This window comes from Phaethon aethereus (assembly GCF_964289735.1).
Source record: "Phaethon aethereus genome assembly, chromosome: 12".
Lineage (NCBI taxonomy): Eukaryota > Metazoa > Chordata > Aves > Phaethontiformes > Phaethontidae > Phaethon > Phaethon aethereus.
The window spans coordinates 1,996,268-2,020,650 of NC_138588.1; the positions used below are offsets into that span (position 1 = coordinate 1,996,268).

At 38.2% G+C, this 24,383-nt stretch overlaps 1 protein-coding gene across 1 annotated transcript in view; it reads right to left on the reverse strand.

The window, feature by feature from the left end:
* IQCH (IQ motif containing H) overlaps window positions 1–17,543 on the reverse strand; it is a gene marked incomplete at its 3' end in the record, with an annotated part of 71,851 nt that extends 54,308 nt beyond the window's left edge. The window contains exons 1-5 of the mRNA XM_082005339.1: window positions 16,590–17,543; window positions 15,791–15,913; window positions 15,326–15,423; window positions 14,870–14,984; window positions 10,220–10,342 (exon numbers count right to left, since the gene is read on the reverse strand). Of these exons, the coding sequence (XP_081861465.1) occupies window positions 10,220–10,342; window positions 14,870–14,984; window positions 15,326–15,423; window positions 15,791–15,913; window positions 16,590–16,844 (714 nt within the window). The 5' untranslated portion in view covers window positions 16,845–17,543. The remainder of the gene's footprint in view (window positions 1–10,219; window positions 10,343–14,869; window positions 14,985–15,325; window positions 15,424–15,790; window positions 15,914–16,589) is intronic.
* Between the last annotated feature and the right edge of the window lie 6,840 nt (window positions 17,544–24,383).

Consider the following 24,383-nt stretch of genomic DNA (forward strand, 5'->3'; position numbering starts at 1 on the left):
AGGAATCGCAAAAAGTTTGCTCAATTTTAATGAGTATAGTGTAAACATAGTATTTCTTGACAGAACAGCCTTTGAATATATAAAATGCATACACAGGCAAGTACCAAAAGAAAAGGAAATACTTTCAAATATATAAATACACTTTTTCTGGGAAGAATATAAATGGAATTAAAATAGGTGAAACTATTCACAAATCAGGGAACAGTAAGTATCCCAGACTTCTGAAGTTTCAGGGTTCCTCAAGGACAGCAGGGAATGACACAGCCTGATAATGTGGAAACATGGGCCACACTGGCTGTGCTAATGTGGGGATTAAAGCTCCCTTATTTCCCCAATTAACCTGTGTTTGCCTGAAACCTGGTGGTTCTAAGTGCCAGGAATTCAAGCAGTTACACACATCACATTGGGATAGTGATATCACGTGTCTTATTGTTATGCTTATTATCGCACATATAGAGCATCGCACAGGGAAAACAGTATATTGCCACCTTACACTTCAGTATTATAAATACAAACCCTCTGTGTTATCATCTAACATTGTTTTTCCTCTCTCCAGCATCCTAAGTATCTTCAATTTCTTTCTGACTAGGAATACACATACTATTCCATTTGAAGTGTGGGTTGTCTAAATAAACAGACAGCTAGATATTCAGTGAGTTTAAAGCATTACAGCACATTCAACTTCAAAGCAAGTAACATCATGGAGATCTCTCACTTGATGATAGTGAGAATCACCAGCAGAAGACTATGTTATTTTCTCTCGCCTGGCTGATGCTAGAAAAATGAGACAATGATAAACAGAGAGAGACATGAAATATTCAACTTAAATAAATTCAAACGTTTCACGAAGCAAAAGGAAAGTTTAACACTAGCCTATCAAGCCTTACTCTGTCAACAGATTTTTGGAAATCTAGATAAAGGTTTCTTAGTCTTAGCAGCTAAACTACCTAGGTATCAGGCATGCTCTAATAGAAGTTGCTCAGAACTTCCTCTGAAACTGCAACTCTGCAACTTTACAGGTTCGCCAGTAACTTTCATGCTGGGTCCAGGCAACACAAGAAGGAAGCGACTAAATTTGAATGAACAGGGTAGATAAGTGCCAACACACAGGTGTGAATATATTATCAATCTCAAGAAGAAAGGTAGTTGGAGGGGCACACTGAGTCTTTGGGCAAACATAAAAGCCAGCAGGCAGTTTGGACAAGGAAAAATACCTGGGGGCAGCAGGGTTAGGAAGGAACATTGGGACAGGCTGGACAAAGAGCCTGGCAGAGAACCAGGCAGGTAAGACTAGGATATGTTCTGGAAGCAGTCTCAGAAGACAATCCCAAAGAACAGAGAGACTGGGGCAAGATCAAAAAGGGGAAAAAGGGGAAACTGGGGCAGACTGGGAAAAGGAAGCAGGTAGGTTTGTATACACATCTCCCTGACGATTTGGAGTGGACCTCACGATCCCACAGTCTCATCTTTAGTCAGCAAATAGCTGCAAAGCCCAACAACAACAACAACACCACAAACAAACAAACAAACAAACAGAGTTCCATGCTTTCATGGGTAATAATCTGTTACCAATTACTCCATTAGTCTAATGGTCAGAAATTCTTACGTTGGATAGAAAGGTTCTATCCTGACTGAGAGCTATATGGAAGACAACCTAATACCATGTGCTGGAAATGTTTTTAATTTGCTTTTTAAAAAAAATATTTCATTATGAATTATAAACTACCTTAAAATAATAGTAAGTACATGAAATCTGAAAGTTAAGAAATATTGATAGACCTGCAAAATGGGAATAATTGTATCTACCTCTTTTATAGAGCACATTGGGACTTCTTGGTTTAAAATACTAGGTTTTAATAACTGATTATCATGCTTGTGTACAGCTTTTAGTACAATAGGATCCAAGCCATGATTGGGATCTGTGAGCACTACGGTGTCATAATTAGTGAACAACATCAACCATCAACTTCACCGAAAGGGATAGGCAATTCTAAAGAAGTGCTTACAGCTCCAATACGGAAAGGAGACAGAACAAAATAAACTATTATAATTTTTCCTCCCAATTTTTATAACACTGTCCACAAGAGATATTGGGGAGATAGAAAATACATAGGCTTTATCATAATAGAGAATCTTTCAGAGAATTCATAGGCACTCATTTTAGTTATGGCCATTCTGAAGCATTATGCTTTAAGGGATCTAGATGTATGAATCTTCATCTCCTTGTGTTCCAAGAAAGTAGCAATAAGCACATAACAAAGATTAACTTTATACCAGCTGGCATATAAGTGGCTTGATACTGAGAGAAGGGAATAATAAACCATACTTCTCTACTCATTCTCAGCCCCAGCACTTTGTTGAGGACATAACAAAAATATACAAAAAGAAAGAAATTTAATTAATCAGTGACTCCTTTTTCAGGCTATTGCTATTGTATCAGTAAAGCAGCACTGATTTTATTATTGGTCAGTTTTATTCTAGTTTAAATCCCAGGGGTTTTATGATAAACAGCACTATGAAAAATATGTATTTCATTTGTGCTCATAGAGATGTAATAAGCTACAAAGAAAAGCAATTCAGGTGGAGTGCATGAGTTCAAAAGCAGCCTAGAGGTTTCTTGGTTTTTTTTTTTGTGGTTCTTTTTTTTTTGCTTGTTCCCCCCCCCCCGGGGGTGGGGGGGGGTGGGAGTGTGTTGTTTGGGGTTTTTTTTAACTGGAGATAGATATTTAGTAGTTTTTTTGCTGTATCCTTTAATTTCCATCAAGTCCATGGCAAGTGTCATGTTAAAACAAGGACAAATGCAACTGTAAAGTAACTTAAGCTCTCATTTACACTGCGCACTGCCACTATGATTCACTTCATTACATAGTACAGGCAACATAGTTGGACTATGGAGATGACCCAAAACACGTACCTATGAAAATTCCAATCTGTACACCCGTCTTCTCTGTTCTTTCAGCATCCTATTTGCTGCATTAGCTGCCCTCTTGAAGACTTCAGAGAGATATCAAAGCAAAATTTGACTAAATGCTTTCATCCTTCAATTATTTTTCAATAAAATTAAGCTAACTCAATCGAAATAATAAGAGTTTAAAAATAATAAAAATACTAACTACTGTTAGTACTAAGAAAAAGGTTTACTTTTTGCATCATTATGTAGTTCTATTACCATTATTCACTGATTCAACTTAAAGAGATATTAAAAAGACTGCATCCTTTTAAAAGGTTTTCCATAGACTTCCATCTGCTTATGTCAGCGCAATTTAAAACCTTTACTCACACCTACAGCTTTTACAGCATAAACACAAAAACTACTGAATGTCATATCACATATTCCAGAACTGGCAGCTCCTACCTAGCATTTTAATGTTTGCAGTGTAGACAGAGCCAAAACAGCATGGAAGCAAAGGATTACACCCTATATAACCCTAACCTATAGGCACCTCACCTGCTTCCTCTCTGGCAGAACCCAAGCAACGGTTACTGCTATAAGGTTGTTGGAACCGCAAACATTTTCCTGCATGAATAATGTCTTCTAGTGAAGTTTGTTATGAAGATTGTGATTCAGCAAGTATACTTTACTGAAGTCAGCACACAGCCTGCTTCATCATGGGTACTTTTAAAGTACAGTTTTATAGGGCTGGAAGGGAGCACTTAATTTGCAGTGCAGACTAAGGCTTACTTGCCTGATAATATGCTTGGAGTGTGCTGAAAAACTATTTTTTCATTTCAAGCACTTCTGAGTGTAATTAACCTGGGACATGAGGAAAAACAATTCTATTACCCTTTCTAAAGTGTTTTTCTCCTGTGGATAAACCTCTCCCACTTGATTTTTTTTTCTTTTTGCTTCATTTTAAATAGGGCACTTCTTGTAACACCACAGGGATTTTCCGATTAGTTCTCTATTTGTTTTCTTTTCACCTAGACAGCAATATTTAACTAGAAAAATTTATTTTTTAAAATATGTTTATAAATATGTTTTTCCCACAGTAAAAGAATAGAGACCAGTATTAAATACAGAGAAAAGATGAGTACTATTATATATCAAAACTACAGATAGATGAGATTTTGTAAGTAAATATCAGAAAACAAGAGAGCTCAGTAGGAATGATGGAAAAAGTATACAACAGAGTAATCTATCATTTCATTATTATCTTCTCCAAATTTCCATTTACCTTCGTATTTTTTTATTAAGAAGTTCCTATCAAATTGATGTACACAGCTCATAATCCCTAAAAAGAGAAGTAGGAAGCATAGCAAAATAAAAAAAAAAAAAATCAATGGAACTAAGGTCAGTTTTCAATATGCTCAAAAAACTGGCAGGAAAGAGTCTAAGGACTCTAAGGCAAGTCTAAGGAAAACTGGAACTCCATCAAACTGCTTGTTCCATAGATTAAAAAGTACTACAGAAACAATCTCAAACTATTCCAGAGATGAAGCAGGATAGGAAGCATAGAAAGTTACCAAACTTGATAAATCATATGTTCTTCATTGATCTCAAAAGAAGAAAAAAAGCATAAAGAAAACAGAAAATGGGCATACTGATGACTGCTTCTTGTTTCCATAATGAGATGCAAGTAGGAAGAGACTTATTGGTAATAAAAATTACATAATTAAGAACATTCATAATTATAATTTAAAAAGCAGCTAGTTACAAGTAGAATCAACTCACTCAATTGTAACGCAAAAGTAAAGATGTCTCAGGCTACCTTCAGGGCAAAACAGGTCAGATAGTGCTCAGAGGTTTTCCAATTGGCTGGTCCTGATGAAATAAAGCTTAGGATACTTAAAGAACTGTCTATGGCAATCTCAGAAATGCTGGTAGTACTCTTGTAGAATGGAAAATATACTAAAAGACTGGAAAAGAGCATAATGCCTATCTTTAAAAAGAGGCAAAGGATGTGTTGAGGAATTCTAGCCCTACTGGTTTAACTACAATTCTTGGAAAAATTCTTAAACAAATATTCAAACAAGCTAATTATAAACATCTAGAAAGTAACAAATAAATGAGCAACTCAAACCTGTCAAGATCAAATTTGTCAGACCACTCTCATTTTTTGTCTACAACAAGTTAGCAAGAGCTGTGAATAGGAGAGAAAAAGTACTACTTATCTTGACTTTAGAAAGGCTTTTGAAGCTACCTGATAATGGTATTATATAAGCAAGCTAAGAAATTACGGTTTAGACAAACTTACTTTAAGGGAGGTACAAAGCTGCTTTGATAAATAATTCAGAAAGAATTTCTATGTCAGTATGGAAGGATATTGAGTGGATTCAATGGGTCTGTCGCCTAAGTGGTTATAAATCAACAGAGTCTGCTGTTCACACAGGGGAAGGACGTATGTGAATTTTGAGCAATGGGAGGAAATCGGTTTGGATTGTAAAAGACTCAAATGGAGTAAAGGCAGAGGCACTGAATGCCTTTGCTTAGAATGTTTCTCTGTAGGACATCAAGTCCAATCTTGAGGCTACTACCCACAATAGATCAGGTCAGCTTTGGTTTTGTCTAGCTGAGAATTACTGTAGGACTTTATTGCATTTTATAGTTTCACAACCTTACAGTCTAAACAGATGTATTTTTCCTGTGTTGATTTACAGCCCGAGCAGCAAAGCATGGATGCAGTACCAAAGAATAGTCCCTCTCACTTCTATCATCTATCAGTTTCTACTGGGAAGAAGAATCTCGTTCTGACAGTCAAGCCAAATAATCTTAGTAATAAATAGTAAATAAAGAAATTGTTTAACTCTGGTTTCAAATAATTTCGGTCCTCCGAGTCTAAGAACCAGCACATGGAATTCAGTGCAGAAATACCGACTGCTAATAATAGGACAAATTCTCACCGGTGTCAGTGGAACTGTTCTCAAGTCAGATAAGTCACATTTGTAACAGACTGTAAGAGACTTAAAATATGAACAATTTTTAAGACTGGCGCTCTTTTTATTCAAGAAGATTTCTGAGCAAGAAAATTATATAGAAAATTGAAGTTTGCCCTTCTCATTCTTATTTACATAGTCCAGCATTTTAGCTACCTAATGATTGATAGTTTCCCTGTATGAATCATACTGAAATATTAATACATATTATTTCCATCAGATATTGTTTATCTACAGGAAATAAAATCCAATTTAAGTGGAAAGCCCAACATAAAACTTCAATATGGAGAAACAGGGCATCTTCAACAACAGGTCTCATATGTTACTCTTACCTACTTTAAGCTCCTAAAGTAACCAGAGTTATCTCTGAATTGTCAATTTTCCACATACACGGAAAAATCGTGCTTTGCTCCTTTGATGGCCTACAGGTAGCTCTCCCAGAAATTTACCATCAAAAATTCTGCCATAACAGGTGCAAAACAGAATAGATGGGAGAACTTTGGTGAATCCCACATCTGCTTTTCAAAAAGGCAACAGAAGCAGCACAGAAGGAAGTAAGAAAGGTAATTGCTGGTTTGAACTACAATACATTTTACTTGTGGGCAAAGGGCCAGCTTACACAAGGCAGAATATGCAGGACGAACTCATTGGAATTCAGGGGTGGGCCTCCATTCTTGTCCGGAGACAGCTGTAAACCAGCAGCCCATAGCATCACAATCAGGCACCGAGTTTAGTCAAGGAATGCTGATATGTACGGAAACAGCTTCAGCAGCTTCAGCTGCACCCCTACCTAGCAAAATGACAGTCAATCTCCAATTCCAGATGACAAGAACTGGATAAAAACTTAAAACAAATGGTGACCTTTCAAAAGATTAATTTGTTTACCAACAAAATGTTCTACGTTTGTCATCTGAGATGGGGGTGACCTTCACATTCCCATTTCTAGGTTGAAAGGATGCTGACTATAGTAATCTGTTAACTCTCTCTCACCAATTATTTCCGTTTTATTTTTAGTGACAAGAAGATTTTATTAATTCCCCGTGTTGCTTATTATGATTACATACCATAATACAAATGCAACAAGCTTATTTTGAATTACTGTAGTGTAACATTGATTTGTTTAAGTCTCATTCTGCTACCACTGCCAAATCATGTTTTGACTGTAATTATAGCCATATGCATAGGTTTAAAACACAAGCAGGTTTGGAGGACCAAAAGATCTGTTTTTCTTCTACAACTTCCTCTAGTCACTTGAAATGAAAAGAATTGCCCTCCTTTGCCTTACTTTATAATTTTGGAAATTAATAGACTTTCAGGGATAAGCATTAGTGATTAGCATGATGCAAATCCTGAATAAAGAATGAATAACTGAGGATAAGATTAGAATGACTGTGCTCAGATAAGTTAGCTTAAAAAAACCTCACCACAACACAGAATCACTGCCATCACCATTAGAGCCACACTATATAAGATGCAACTCATAAAGGCTAGAAATCATCACCATATTAAATTCTACCTTATGAATAAATTAAAGGGTTCCTAAGTTTACAGTATAATATACATTTATAAGAAAACAAGGACTAAAAAGTGCCAGTATAATTCTACAAAAGAACAACAGTCCTATGAAAATGAAAGGTATAGTTGTGAATCTTTTCTACATTGCAGCAGTACGTCAGAATTATTTTTGCTGCAATTCAGATTACTATTTGTTTTGCTAGACATTCCATGGGAAGTATACATATTTAATAATTATCTATTCATCATTTTTCATTTGTTATCCAGATATAGGCTACAAATTAAGTGATGCCCAGTCTGCCCATGGTGTTTCAAACAGAATTACAGTCCTCATTTTAAGGTAACTACAGAACTTTACAGAGAATGCAGTATTAGTGCTTATCAGACCCAAAAAGGTACAAAAGGGCAATAGTTAATTGTTCTTAGTTTCTCTTATAAAATCCAGTGTCAGCAACTTTATAATACCAAAAGAGCAAGAAAAGACGACATTTTTCATGAAACAATGAGATCCTTACTAATAATTTTTTGAACTACTCAAATGGCAGGATAATAAAAAGTCCATGTAGATTTGTGCTTGACCTATCTAGTCACCTCAAAACCAGTGTGTTTTTAATCTCATCACATTTTTAAATGCTCAGGTCTCTTTGAAAACTCGGATGCTGACAACTCTTGAAAAAACCTGAATGCAGTTAATCAAGCAATTAGTTTTTAATTTACTTCAATGAGAGTCCTTCTGCCACTGATTTTTGAGATAATCTTTAAACTTATGCACATATCTAGGGCATGTACATGGGTATACGTGTGTGTGCCCACACGTGTGTGTACAAATATTGCCCTCTAATGGCTGATGAGTAAAAACAGGGTAAGTAGCACCTAACTTAATTCTTGTAGCTGCTTTAATTGATTTTTTTTTTACAAAACTAAAGACAATGTAATTTTAGACCTGCACACACCTCTTTATTTTAGTTACTATTGGTGATTCTATAACTATCATTCCTCTAAATGCTAGTATTCACATTCAACAAAAATGCCTTAATTCACAATGCCAGTAGTGGATTTTGCAAATCTAATTGCCAAACTTTACCCCCAGTGAAGTCAGAACATTTCAAAACACAGATTGTATCATGGGATTCAAAAACTTCTAAAAAGCATTTACTTAAGTAAATGCTGCAGAATAAATTAGACATAGGACATACCTACATGTTTTTTCAGCCCATCTCCCTGTCATAAACAGTTCCTTAGCAACTGTAAATATGTATCAGAGAGCTTGAGTAATTGTCACTAAATGTTTGTAATTTAAGTTTTCTCTGATCAGTATGTTTCAGTGAGAGTGGTAAAACACATGGCGCTCTGCAGTAGTATAATATTCCTCTCTGTGAGTGTTTTAGAGTGGTTCTAAAAAGCTATTAGCCATGATGCTTTTTTCTAATTAACTCTATATCACAGGGTTAGACAAATCACCTCTTAGTCTGGGCAACAGCTTTCAAAAATCATTTTTTATAAGTGGCAGCTTACAACTGTGCCATTCACAGATTCTTTTTATGTTGTTTAAAACCAAATACCCTATAATGTCTCTCATAGCACTGGGCTTGCTGCATAATGCTTCTATTACATAAAGTAAATTGTAGACGAGCATCCTTGTGTGAGACCGTTGGGCGTATTCTTTCATGTGGACCACAGTGCTATGCTAAATTTGTGAACATAATTGATCTTTGGAGGGATGCCAGTGCCGATTAAATGTTTTTAAAAGCATACTTTGCGGAAAATGTCATCTTCACGTTCATTTGTTTATTTAAGAGGAGCAGCAGTTGCAGAGCAGAATTTTGGACGAATCAAAACTTAATCTTGCACAGCTTGAACATTCTCAGACCAGAGAGAAGAATAGAGAAGGGTGATTTGACAGTGACTACTCAGGGTACTCTTCGGAGAGTGTTGTGGAAGTGCTCAGTCTCAGCTTCAGTAGCTAATTGTTTTCTACTAAGGGAAACAGCTTGACCAGGGATAAAAGAAAGGCTGTGCGTCAGAATACCTTGTAGCTCGACAGTGAGGATACTCGGGACCTACAAGACATGGAAATATCTCCATATAGAAAGGAAGCATATGAATCTGTCCCTCACGTTCCAAAGTATGTGTTCCCAACACGGAGCTAATAAGTAGAATTCAACATTCCCTCCCAATCCATGTCAGAAAAATAAGATGTAAACAACACCTAAAATTATATAGTCACTCTAGGATTCCGATTCTCTTTCAGTATAACCTCTATTTTTTTGATTCAGTGACACTGATTTCTGGTCAGGGTCAGCAATCATATGGCAGGATTGAATTTTCAAAAAAAGTCAATTAAAAAGAACATCAAATCAAAGTACAAGCATTTCTCACTTACTCCTAAGAATCCTATTAGCGTTTGAAAACAGAATGTATTCTTGTCTTTTTAAGAAATGGTCAGAGAATGAACAACCGAAAGCCCATTCTTGTCAGCAAAACCCCTTTTAATTCTTCCTTGATCTCTGGGTCACATCCTAAACTCCACAAGCTCCAGTTTGCTTATCTTCACTCCCTGATTTTACTGAGATGACTTACCACGCACGTTCCCATGTATACTTATACTTTTGCTGGATTGGGGTCTTGCTACCTAAAGCTGTTATGCTATAGGTTTTCCCCAGAATTATCACCTCAAATGTCTTGATTGTTACATATCAATGTCAAAAAGTAGGAAATTATGAGGTACTTTCACTTAAAATAATTTTTTTAGTTAGGTCTGATATGTATTAACTTTAATAGTGATAAGTAATGCATCTAATAAGCCCATAAGATCATGTAAGTTACTCACAGGAGCAGATTTTTTCTTAGTTATAAGTGGCAGCCTGGTTTCACAGTTCTGTTGTTTTAAAACAGCTCTATTATCGATGTTCTCTGGGTCAAGCATTATCTTCATATCCATTTCCACCTGCTGCTGAAATATATAATAGGCATAGTCTTAAAATAACTGCACTAGGACAGAAGTGTTTATAAGCAGGAATTTGATAACTTGTTCATAAATTTGCAAAATTATGATAAAAATTCCTGTTATTTGACTATCCACACGGAACTGGGCAAACAATGAAGAAGTGCCTTTGGATTAGATCGAAAACTTAGCAAGGCACACAACTACTATTCACATATACACTTTTGCCGGAATTTGTTCAATTAATTCCATTACAAGCTCTGAAATTTCCAGATTTGCACACCTTTGTCCTTTCCCCTCAAAATTTAACTCATCAGCTTTGACTCACTTGATTAACATAGGCCATTTGTGAATTCCATTTACCTGTGTTGTAATAAATGTTTTATACACGCCTTATCTATTGGGAGGGTGTTATATGTGCATTCTTCCCACAGATGATAATAAGAATCCAATTTACCTGGTTCACGTTTGCCAGAGACTTTAATTCAGGAATCATTGACCTGATGGACCAGAACAGCTTCTTTGGATCGGTTATGGCCCATTGACTCAATGCAGAGAGAGCACTTGCATATAAGTAAATGAGGAAATAAAAAATCCTTACAGTAATAAGAATTAAAACATAGTGGGTTTTGTGTACTGTGTTATCTGCATGGAATGGATTCAACTATTCTGCTAATAAAAATTATTATATAATAATATATATTATTATATTTTAAATTTTTTATGGACAGAGAAAGACTTTTAAAAGTTTCTTCTTGTTATAAAAAGTATCTAAAGCACATAGTTTTCCTATAAAAGCCAGAAGTGATGCCATATATTTTTATTAGAGTACAAGATTCTTAAGTTGAAAACATTTTGGTTCAGCTTAATGCACATGCTTTAGTTTACACCTGGATCTGTATCAAGCATAGTAGTACCTCCCAATACTTTTATTGCAATAACATTGTGAATGAGACTCTGCATCCAACAGGGTTTATTTACCAAGCAATGCCAAATGGAAGAATCCTCAAATGGCAGAAACTAGTGTATCACCAGGGAAGTCAACAGAGCTAAGGTAATTCAGAGGAGCTGGGGGCCTGGCAGTGCACGTGCTTAACTCCCATTGTATGGATATAGGAATACGAAAAGCTCCCTCCCTTCCATAGTAAGATCCAACTGAACATATTTATACACAAGAACTCTCTGCTGATACTTCTATTATGTAAATGTAAAAAGGGAATTTATGAGACTGTCTTTTAAAAAAAGCCATAAAAAGTGTAAGAATCATTAAAGGCATATTTGAACTATTAAACAATTGTCTTACTTTGTGAAAGCACTAAAAATGGTTTAATTTATCTGCACAATATATTCTCTTCTTTTGATAGTAATTACAAGCAGATGTATCAATGAGCTGCTCATTTAGATTTGGGTTTGTAAGAACAAAAGTTATTATCCAAGCCAATTACTCCTTTACCCACATGGCTGCACAGAGACAGAAAGTTCAATTTTCACCTCATCAGTGATTTTGTGGTATTTATTTTATTACTATAACACACCGCTGTACAGAAAGGAAACTGCTTGTGCTATTAAACAAGAATTGGGGGAAAATTGAGTACCTTCTCAATTAAAATAACAGATGATTCACAATGCAGACTCCCCACTCAGACTGACAGTGAAATGATCAATGCTTGAGTGGCAGATTCCACACAGGATAACAAGAATTGAAATACTTAATAACAAAACCTGACAAAAGTGACAATTCTACATTTGCAGGCGCTGGAGCAGATGGTATCATGGGTCTCTTCCATCTATATTATCCATCCATCTATATTATCCAAAGTCTTAAATTTAAGCTATGTTGAACCATCTTGATGCAGAAGAAAAAGATGAGAATAGCAGGATGAATAGTGCATTATTACTAATATAGTGCTCAATAAGAATGAGAATTATAGTGCTCAATTATTAACATGGAGTATACTGGATTACACAGGACAGGTTGACATGTTCAGTACAGTTACAAGGTCCTTGTTCTACTTCAACACAAAATTCATTTCGGAGCGGAGGGCATTTTTAGCATGTAGTAAGACAACAAATCTGGTTCACTATATTTTTTTTGTTTTGCAGATGCATGTGGTGCGTGATTTATAAGAGTCCAATTCCATTATAACTGGATTACATTATATTAATCTTTGAAACAATTTGTATTAGCAGTAACTGAACCACTTTTCACATCTAGCTATTTATGTTATTGGCATATTCTAGAGCCCCCTAGAAAAATCTTTTAATTTACACCTTTAATTCTATTAATGATGAGAGAATACTAACTTCTACTGCATATTCAGAATGTCACAGAAAATATCAACTTCTAGAAAAAACAAAGCAAACCCAGAAAACAAAGCTGCACAAGCAGCATCAGCCCAGGTGTATTCAATTAAGCACGGGGTTTTTAAAGAAAAAAAATAACATTTGAACTTAGACACTTACCAGTTATGGATAACAACTTCTCTAAAGCCTCTGTATAGCAGTGGCTGAACAATTAACTGCACGGGGAAGACACCACATTATGGTTCTCAAGCTTTGCTAGAAGAAATCCAATTACCACACATAGTTGGGGGGGGGCAGATAAAAGAGTGGGGACGACAGTGCTTCGCAATTCCCACTATGAGCTAGATTTGCAGAGTCCTATCCCGCTCCTGATACAACTCAGAAATACTGTGTGTATGAGTAAAGAATAATTTTAAGCCTATTCTGACACCTGTGGGCAAGCTATTTCCCATATGACAAGTACCCTAGCAATGCATATGTGAAAATAGCATCTGTGCTTATGTGACTCCAACCTTGGTTTATCCTAACTACACACACAACTTATCCTACAAACACAACTTATGCTCCATTTCTACTCTTGCATGACATATTATGGACTGCAAAGCACAAAAATATTACTGCAGAAATTATTAATTCCTCTCAGAAGCATTATGAGTTGAAATGCTCATTTCCTCAAGCCTACGTTCCCAGAAACACTGTCTGCAAACAGAAAACTATTCAGTTCACTAATATTTCCTTTGAGTGGAAAGGAATTTCAAAGAACACCAACGTATGCTTAAAAAACTCAAAGCTGTTTATAGCTACAAATAAGGAAGAGACAGGAAGTAAGGAACTGTAGGTGATAATTTCACAGCTGGATTTCACAACTACTTAATAATAAAAGCTTTTTATGTTGGCATGCCAGGCATGTAGAACAGCTGGGAAAACAGCACTGTTTGCCATTTTCTTTATTATGGGAAATTAGGGATAGCTTGTGTGTCACTGGATATGCAGAAATGAAAAGACAAAGAAAAGTCAAGGCAGGACAGAGCACAAACTCCACTATAAATTAAGCTCATTGGTACATATGAAGAAAGTGAAAATTGAAAGACCATAGACAGTACAGAGTTTACAGAGTAGCTGAACTCTGATAATTTTTTTTTTTTTCCTCACAATGTAAGTGTATTCATACAGGACAGGGTTGGAATACCGGCTGGGAAAAACAAAATCAGAGATCTCATTGCACCTTATCCATCATTTCAAGAGTAAGCAATATTTTAGTACTAGTTTATACTGAGACTTCTTTTACAAAGATAATCAGCAATATGAGTGTTAGGCTGCTCATTCTGGTTATACCATTTCAAGTAGCTTCTGTCCCTCGCTGCTGGTAACAGTCTTAGAACTATAGAGAGCCTCTTAAGGTTCTCTCTCACTCAAAGCTCCCTTGGACTTAAACAGCAATAACTCCAAATTGTGACAACTGGTATTTTTCAATTCAACTAACTACCTTAATTTTGTTTTTAAAATATGTTCGAGGAAACCACCTTGAACTCACCAGTCAATATACACAAATTAGAATAAAAAAGCAAAAATACTTTAGATACAAACATTTTAAGAAGGCTTTACACGATTTTACAGGGATTTAATTTACGGTAAGTAGCAAAACATCAGATTTCTAGGAGAAAACCTATATTCATCATAGATGTGACTACCCTATACATGAAAGGAAGTATACGAATGCTAGAACTTGCCATATCTTTTATGCAAAAAGAAAAAATAAGAACCACTTTTAGTCTCAAGCAACATAAACATTTATATCTGCACTCATGCTATTCCAATATACAGTTCGATTTATTTTAAACACATTACTTGCAGAATCACAGTTAAGCACACAATATTTGCAGGACGGGGATCTTAAAGTAGAACAAACATCTGGTTTCAGGACTCTTCAACAATATACTTGTGGGGAGAAATAAAGAATGGAGAGCTTGTGAATGCACCCATGATGATACTTAAGTCCTTCCTAACTTAGATTTTATCCTGACTGTAAGGCTGGAAGAAGGCTCCTATCTCTCAGCCCTCTCATTCTACTGAGAATTTTTTAACACTTTCAGTCATATATGGTATATTATCAAAAACTGAATCCATGTGGAGTCAGAAAATAACATTATGGGATCAACAGGTAACCTACAAGACACCAGTCTACTAATTTAATGTGGTCTCTGGCAGAATAACTAGTATGTTATTTCAGACCTGTGAACTTTGAGAAATGCGTAGTGCTGATTTGCTGTATGCCTGGACAGTCACGGGCTCAACAGGTACTCGTGGTAAAATAAGCTGTTTCTGAGAAGGATCAAAATGAAGCCCCCTGATTTAGAAAGAAACAAACAGTGAGGTTTTTAAAAATTACTTTGATGTTACCTATTAAATCCATACTGCTTCCATCTGGTTGAACCAGAAAGACTATATTTTTATTTAAATTTGCATTTAGTGAAAAAAATCACAGGAGTTAGCAGAAGATTGCTGTAGTTACTTAAAAAACAATACAAGAGTAAATGCAGTTCTAACTTGAACAAAATAAAAACAAAATAGCAAATAACCAAAATAAATGGGCCAATACTCCCATTTGCTTTACAAGATTCTGATACTGCACTTTTTCTGTCTTGCTGCTTGCGTTTGTCTCTGCCATAAAACAGCTGTTTCACTTACCATTTAGGGGGCTCTTTGGAATGTCCTTCTTCATTATCAGTAGAAGAAATAGTTAACACTTGTCTGTTTATAGCATTTAAATGATTTTCAGCATGTTTCTGTTAAGAGGAAAAAAAATGTTTAGACTATTTCAAAGGTGTGAGGAATATTAAATTTATTTAACTCAGTTAATTTAGCAATCCAGATCTTCATTTGACTCAAAAGTTGATGGGCTTTGTGCTTCTGTTGAACTTAAGCTAGTTTTAGCTAATGGGCACAAGATCAGTTAATTCTGATGAGCCAAAAGGGGAAGCCAAAAGAAGAAGCCATCATTCTGAACTGCAGTGCCTGGTGGATCCCATCATTTGCTAATCAGAAAGGGGTCTTACAGGGTGCCAAGTACGTGGCCCCACATACTCCTAAGTGAATTACTGACAAAGATCTCAAAAACTGAATTGTCTTCTGGATCTGCTCCATTTTACTTACTGTCAGCCCAAGTTCAGTTCTTTCAGTTGCTGCTTCCAGGTGGCTAATATCCACGGCTTTTACATTTCCCTTCAAGTTGACGTTTTTCACTTTGACTTTAAGCGTGTGAAGATCTTCTTGAACCTGAAAAGCAAGTTATGACAAAAAACATAACCAAAATCTGTGGAATTAATGTAGCAGGATTTAATCCAAATTAATTGCTTCCTAAACACAGGAAAGAAATACATGCAACTTCCCATACTTCCGTACTTTTATAAATAAAACAAAAATATAAAGCCATTAACTTTAAAGCCACTGATTGTAGAAAATCTGGAAATCTTCGTTTTAAAACTAATCTCACAAGCAATGGCAATAAACTTCAGGGCTGAGGTCCTTTGCCAAGGAAGGATCTTTCCTTACACATTTAAAACACATCTTTTGGCGCAGATGGCGTAACTACGCAGGAATCTCAAAAGCGTTAACGAGGAACTGAAAGGTAAAGGCAGCCTGTGAGGAGATCGCGTCAGCCCGTGTCAAGACCGCATAGTTACACTGTTACAAAAAAGTTCGAGGTCGCATTATGCTAAGAACCCTAACATTTTCAAAGCCAAGCCCTTATCCAAAATTCACCGGCGCCGCTGCAGCCGCTCCTCCCTCCCACAGGGGCTGAGCCTTCCCGTCCCCTCAGCAGCAGGCCGCGCCGCCCGCGCCTCAGCCGAGGTGTGAGGCGGCCTCCCCGGGGGAGGAGGGGTCCTGCGGGGGCTCGTCGCCACGGCTGCCGGGAAAGGACGGGGCCGCTTCGGGCGCTGCCCGGACCCACCTGCATCGGGACGGCTCCCGCCTCCTGCCCCGGCGCCCCGAAGCCGGCCATGGCGGCTGCCGCCCTCGCCCCTAGCAACGGGACGCGCTGGTCGGACCGCACCATCCGCCTCGCCGCGGGGGGGGGGGGGAGCGCGTCAAACGGGGGGCGAGCCCTCTCTCCGGCTCGCTCCTCCCCTCGCGCAGTCCCGGCTCCGCTCCCCCCGCCCTCCGGTGGTAGCGGCGGGGCCGGAAGGAGCGCGGCGGCGGGCGCCATGGCGGCGGCGGGGCCCTTCGCGCTGGTGACCAGCTGCGCCGCCGGTTTCGCGGCTGAGGAGCTCGTCAAACGTGAGTCGCCGCCGCGGCGCACTGCGGGGCCCGGCCGGGTTCAGGCGCGGGGCCCTGGCCTGCCCGAAGCTGCAGGCCTCGGCCTGGCAGCTCCTCAACCTCAGCCCAGGCCCTCAGGGGCTCCCAGAGGGATGACTGGCCTCGTCTCAGGCACCGTCCCCAGAGCGGCTGAGCCCTGCCAGGGCGGCCCCCCGGCCACCTGCCTGCCCCCAGGCCTGTGGCACTTAACCACTTTCCTTATTGCTTTAGGAAAATAAGCTATTTAAGGGAGAGGCTATAGAGCCGCCGATTCTCTGCTTGGTACCCTCTGACACCAAGGAGCAGGTGATATTACCACCACAACCGACCAGAAAAAAAAAAAAAAAGGAAGCCACACATCCCAAAATGCTTTGTTACCCACTGGCCACTTGCCATGTCCTAGGTGTGAATAAACTATCGTAAGTTGTACCTGGACTAAACAATTTGAGAATCGCCTTGAGACTGAATAAAAATAATACTTTCTTCAGTGAGAAATGAAGAACAGATTCATGAGGTTATGAGCATGGGCTTTGCTGATGACTGTTCAGGTCATTCACACATACAGGGCAAAAATGACCTTGCTTCACCAGGACATGTCAGTAGCCCAGACGGCCCCTGGAACAAGAGGGGGACACTAGAGCATCCAGAGTGGCTCAGGTCTGTTAGCAAGGGGAAAACAAAAGCAGGCTAAATACTGTCACCTCTGGTTTCATCTTCCCATTTATGAAGTGAACAGGCCCTCTTAGACCTTAAGAATGGTAGGACTTCTAACATTTCTGGCAGGTCTGAACTCTTGCTTTACTTAGGCTTGCTTTCATGCATTAGACCATTTGTTGTTCTAGTGCAGAAGTACAAAAAAGGGAAAGCTAAAAAATTCTTCCTTTCTGCAGTTGTCAGAATTTTAGATTACACTTACTCAGTATCAAATACATAGAATTCATTCTGTAGGAAATGGTTTTCCTGGAAGCCAGTTCCCCTTTTTATGGCTTGGAAAAGGGAACATGAGAGTAAGACCTGATGGTGGAAGAAAACTTGGGTGGAATTTTTAGTAATTCTAAAATTAGGGGGATTCCAGGAAAAGGCTGTTTAGATCCTTAGTGGTTTTGCCATGACAGATTTTTCATACAGCCTTGCTTTTTAGGGAACTGTCATGAACAGTTTGGTGTGCCTACTGAGATGTATAACTTATCAACAGCCCCAACCCCTTTTCTGGATTTGTTTTTGGCTCTTTCTGAGTGAGATCTTACCTGGGAGCCTGGTAAAGCACAGGGCTGCCCCCAGGGACACATTTGAAAGGAGAATGAGAGTACAAGGTCTGCAGTCCAGGGCTACTCTGTCAAAGCAGCTGGGCTGATACTGAATTATTTAAGGGGATTCCATACCAAAGCATAATAGTTTCTGTAAAATCTTATTCTTGGTTGGTTGCGAGGAAGGTGTAAGCAAATTGGAAGGAATTATTCAAGGTTCCTGTAGGTTTCCTTTGATTATTTTTCATAGTGAAAGTAAACAAGTAAAAAAGGAAGGTGAGCAAAAAGCTTCTCAAATTAAATAGCATTTCTATGAAAGTCTTAAAACTTCAGATTTTTTTAAAAAATAGTACTCACTTTGAGACGTCTAGGCTTCCACTGTTTTCCAGTACCAGAACTGGAGTCTTATAGTCTTTGTATCTTCTGGTTGTGTTGCTTCATAAAAGACAATAAAATCTTCCTGAGAGAAACATGGTCATTTACTAAAAGTAGTACCATGAGAATTTTAAATTCATGCTTTGTATAACAAGTGAAATTACATCAGATCCAGCAGCATAAGCAGAAAAAAAAAAGTAAAACATTCAAGGACATACTGGTAAGGACAAGGCAGCTGTGGTGGCTACAGTAGGCTGGGCTGAAGGATGTTGGTGGGTTGAAACAAAATGCTGCTGCAATTCTCCGAACTTGTGCTTTTACAGCATGAAGGTGTCACACCGGATTAGAGGTGTTATGTGGTAATATGTGGTTTAGCTCAGTGCTGAGAACAAGACCATTATATTAGCGCCTCTGAGGCAGTACAGTGAGATACAATATGTATGTTTAGATACGCTATTAAATACTGCGTTGGTTGGTAGGCTCTGTATAGCACTTGGGTTTTGAGTCTGTAACAGAAACATGAAGCAAAGCCCTTACCAGTGTAATCGATATTACTGGATAATCACTGCTCTTACCACTGTGCTGCTGGATTTCTCTGGCACATGCTCTTTCTATGCAAAGATGTTTTATAAGTAGAAAGAAGCTGCTTAGAATACTATTAGGAGGTGTACAACAACCGATTTTTCCTGCTGCTTGCCAGAACAAGGCTTTTTCCAGTGTTTTCATCTGGTTAAGTAGGAAATGGCTTGAGGATGAGAAGAATACTGTGTTACATCTTCTAGATGTACTTTTATTCTTTCATGTTTCTGTGGGATGCCCTGAATACTTTATTTCATTAGATATGAGGCAAAACAAAGCTATTTAAAATGCACAGAATAGGATTCTCTCTTCTCTTAGATATATTTATCACAAATTAAAACAGCAAATAAGATTGTTTTCATTTTTGAAAATGCTGGCCAACAGAGAAATACTGTCTGATGTGATTTTTTTTTTCCCCTCCTCTTTTTTGACTGTTTACCACTCCCCTCCTCCCCCACAGCAAAATATCTACATTGAATGCATATTTCTGAGTTCTCTTTACTCCTTGTGTAATTTGCAGGAGTATTTTTTATGGTGTATTCCACCAGGTGGCTCTCAAGGCCCAGAATGTGAGAACTACTTGGTTTACCTACCAACTGAGAGGATTTGGGATCATGTAGATTCAGCTTTGGGAATTGGGGATTGTATTGGGATTGGGATCATGGGGCATTGTAGAAAACTGAGTTATGTTCTTATAGCATGTATTCAATCTGAAAAACACTAGGAACAGTTATCAATACCTTAATCCCTTTGGAAAAAAAAAAGGCAAAGAGGAATTGTAATGATTCTGAAAAAATAGTACTATTAAACACACAATGTAAGTGCTTAAATATCAGTTGGGTATTAGAGAACACAAGGAACACTGCAGCAAGCAGCAAGACATCTTCATCTGGTTCTTGGATTATTATTCAGCTTTTCTGAAAAGTTGTTTCTGGCCTCCAGTTCTCCTTTTGAAAAAGTATTTGCTGCCTTGCACTTACTGAATGCTTACTAAGCCTCTGTATTACAAAAAGGGAATGGATGTTAGGTTTTACAATTTTGCCATGTCCTCTTCCTTGTCTTCTGTCTATATGCAAGCTCATGAAATTAAAAGTCAACAAGTTTAAATCAGTGAAATAAGCAAACATTTATGTAAATAGCAGAAATTTATTTCCAGAAATATTGGTCAGAATGTTGTCCAATTTATTAAAAATTATAGATCCTCATGAGTAAAGAAAGGACACAACTAATGAATTTGCTGAAAAACATAAGCTACTGACTGACTGCCTGGAAGTTAAGAAAAAAAACCTTCCTCTGGACAGATTCCATAGAAGTTTGGCAGTTCATTGAGCTATAGGATACCAGTCACTATCAGTTACTGGATTGAGCCATGAACTGATCTCATGTACCAGTTGCTGTTGTGTTCTTAAATGGTTTTCTGATAGAAAATGGGCAAAATGAGTGACGAACTGGGATAAACTGGAGGAAGATAATTGTCTGTGTCCAACAAACATGGTGATCTCCGCATAGGTCAGCATTAGTACAGGGGCTTTGCAGGTTGCATAGGTGAATAGTGACAATGTATGCAGGAGATAATGGCCCGAGGATGATACTGGCACTGGCTTAGACAGGATCTGTTTGGTCCCTAGCCTCAAATAATTCACTGTAGATGAAGAAGCTTCTATTGCTCCAAGGTGCTTTTATACAGAAGTGTGGGACACTGAAATACATTATGTCTTAACTAGCATTCAGCAGCCATTGGTAAGATTGTAAAAGTTTTTTCAGTAAAATAAGTGTCCAGAATTAGTGGTTGTAGTATTTCTTAGAGGACCTTGAACTCCAAATCATGTTTTTGAATGACACTAAGCAATGTTCTTTTGTGGCATGAACTTTTTTCCATGCATGTTTTTAGTACTCTCTAATGGTGATGCATTTGGAGCCTGTTTGCATTCCTGTCATCCAAACAAACCACTTCTGCGCTATGAAAAGGCAAGCTAATTAAGTCACCCAGTAGGCCTGCCTACTGTTGTGGTCAGAGTGACTCAGTTGGTTTTCCAGGCTCTTTGGATGGCAAACCACTGACACTTTCAATGGCTGGGGAGTTTAAAATTAAAAATGAGTAACTCACTAGAGATAAGTTTGATAAGCCACCTCCTTTTGCCATATTGATTTTCTAGAAGTTTATTTTGGATCCAAATAAAACGTAATAGGGTTTACTCTGATGAATATTCTCTAAAATTAGATATGAAACTATTCTGGCCAAATTTACTTTTTTCATTACAATACAGGCAGTCTTGGAAAGAAATTCCTGGAATCCAGAGGTGGCAAATGTAATCCTTAAAACTAGTTCTAACATGGAATATATCCTTGACAAGTTGCTGTGTGTATTTCTTTTGTAGTCTCTGCTTGTTTACTCTAAAGACCAAAACCTAATTGGTCTAAGAGACTTTTGTGGAAGAGAGCTATTCACAAAATACCCAAGCTGCATTTAGTTCCTGCCATGAGTAATCAGGCTGTTTTGCAGTAATTTGTTACAACCCTACATGCAGGCTGAGACATAGCAAGTCTGAATCTTTTCAGAAAGTTCCTGCAGGCCTTTGAGTTTAGTGTGCAACATCCATTTTTACTGGGAGAGAAATTTCACAGGGGACTGGCAAAAATCTCTTTGGATGAATGGTGGGTAATCAGCAGCACAATGAGATGAAAGAGGACTGCTTAAAATGCAGGAACAAGTAGCATGTAATAGGAAATGGGACATGTCCTCATTCTTCTAGCAGTACTTTGAGGCCTAGATTTGTCCATGAACTCTTTTGTAAGGAAAAAAAAAAAAATCACTTACAAAGCAAATGTGAAAGTTCTTTCATATCAGCTTTTGAAAAATCTTTTATAAGAAGTTCCTTCTTTTTGTATTCTTGCTAGGGTGCTAACTTCACTGAAGTGACTTTTGAACTTACTTCCTTTCCTCACCCTGTTTTCATCTCTTTGACTTTGTAAGTCTTATTGCTGATTTTCTGGGTGTGAATAATTTCTGTGAGCTCCTTTATTCTTAGCTTCTTGTGGCATTGACTTGCAATTCTGGTAGCTTAGAACTGATTTTTATTTAGTTATTTATTTTTAACTGTCAAAACACTAGGGAAATTTATAGCATATTTTATGTAGCATTCAAAATCTCCAAACAAAACATCTGGTTTCCCAGGCAGAAAATGAAGATTATGCCTGTGTTTGAAAAACTAGACAACAGATAATTCTGGAAAGAAAAGGCATCCCTCTGTTTTGGACCTGCACACTGACATTGTCTGCCTAACCTGTTTCCTCTCCCAGTTGCTGGACTTTTGTCACATTATATCCAAGCAGAGTGAAAGCTACCTCCATTGGCCCTAATATCCATTTAGGAGAAACTCCTAATCTAGTAGCAATTTGAACTAATACTAAATATCATAGAATCCTAGAAAAGTTTGGGTTGGAAGGAGCCTTAAAGATCATCTAGTTCCAATCCCGCTGCCATGGGCAGGGACACCGTTCACTAGACCAGGTTGCTCAAAGCCCCATCCAGCCTGGCCTTGAACACTTCCAGGGATGGGGCATTTACCACCTCTATGCTCAACCTGTTCCAGTGCCTCACCACCCTCACAGTGAAGAATTTCTTCCTTATATCTAGTCTGACTCTAATCTATTTCAGTTTAAAGCCATTACCCCTCGTCCTGTTGCTACCTGCCCTTGTAAAAAATCCCTCTCCAGCTTTCTTGTAGGCCCCCATCAGGTACTGGCAGGCTGCAATAAGGTCTCCCCAGAGCCGTTTCTTCTCCAAGCTGAACAACCCCAACTCTCTCAGCCTGTCCTCTTTGCCAAAGATACCAAACTAAATTATACCACATATAGCACTTAGCTAGTCATTCTTAAAGCTCCTGTTTTATAGCAGAAAAAAATTGTCATCTACCAAAATGCCTTTATTATAATAGAATATGTACATTAAAGCTATAGGTTTTGTAGAGTGACATACTGTCATTTGATGATCTGTTTTACTAATTACTTGGGTTTGGGGTTTTTTGAGGAAGAGTAGGCTTGATATATTTGTGTAGCATAAATTGAAAAGCTTGGGTTTAAAACTAACTGAAAAGCTAATCTCATGTTTTCCTGGAAGGTGGATGCATGGGTGTTTGCTTCATGTCAATAGAGCATAATATCAGCTAATGCAAACAGGGTGAAGATGCCTGCTGAAAAGTGACTGCAGTATTACTATGAAGTGTTGCAAGGCAAGCAGAGACCCACATGTAGAAGTTTTACAAGATAAACATGGTAAAACAGCTTCTATGTGCCACTGGAACTAGTGTGTTCTGCATAAGAGTGATTAAAAAGCTGCGAAAGAATGAAAATCTTTCAAGATTACTGATTTTGGTTAGCTGTAGTGGTAGTCTTCCATATTTATATGAAGAACCTAGTTCTCCAAGAATACAAAGTTCAGAATCAAGGTTTGTTTGGTATTGATTCAGTACCATCACCCCACAGCCGCAAGGTGACATGGATAGTCACATTATCACAGAATAGCTTCTGACTGAAGACGAATTACTCTGAAAACTATTGTCATCGAAATCAAAAAGTCAAACTTTCTTAACCTGGAAAAAACGCATAGATGTGGCTTTCCGCCCCCCCCAGCACCTTTTTTTTTTTTTTTTTGAGGAAACTAGACAGGACATTCCCTCCCAGGTTTCTGTTTCCAAGGTCAAATTTCTCCCTCAGATTCCCCTTGTCCTCCTCCTCACTGCGGCAAATAATCTTTCAGGTTAGAGCTCTCCTTTGTGCTGCCTGTGCACCACGCTCATTCATCAGTTTGATTTCTCAGACTTTGCAGATAATTGCAAAAGTCATTAAACCTTTCTGTGGACACCTTGGCAATCGGGTTTTCCTGCCTTTTTATTATCACAGAATCATTCAGGTTGGAAAAGACCTTTAAGATCATCAAGTCCAACCATCAACCCAACACCACCATGCCCTGTGAACCATGTCCTAAAATGCCATATCTACACATTTTTTGAACGCCTCCAGTGATGGTGACTCCACCACCTCCCTAGGCAGCCTGTTCCAATGTTTGACCACTTTCTCAGTAAAGAAATTTTTCCTAATATCCAGTTTAAACACCCCCTGGTGCAACTTGAGGCCATTTCCTCTTGTCTCCTATTGCTGGTTACTTGGGAGAAGCGACCAACACCCACCTCACCACAACCCCCTTTCAGGTAGTTGTAGAGAACGATAAGGTCTCCCCTCAGCCTCCT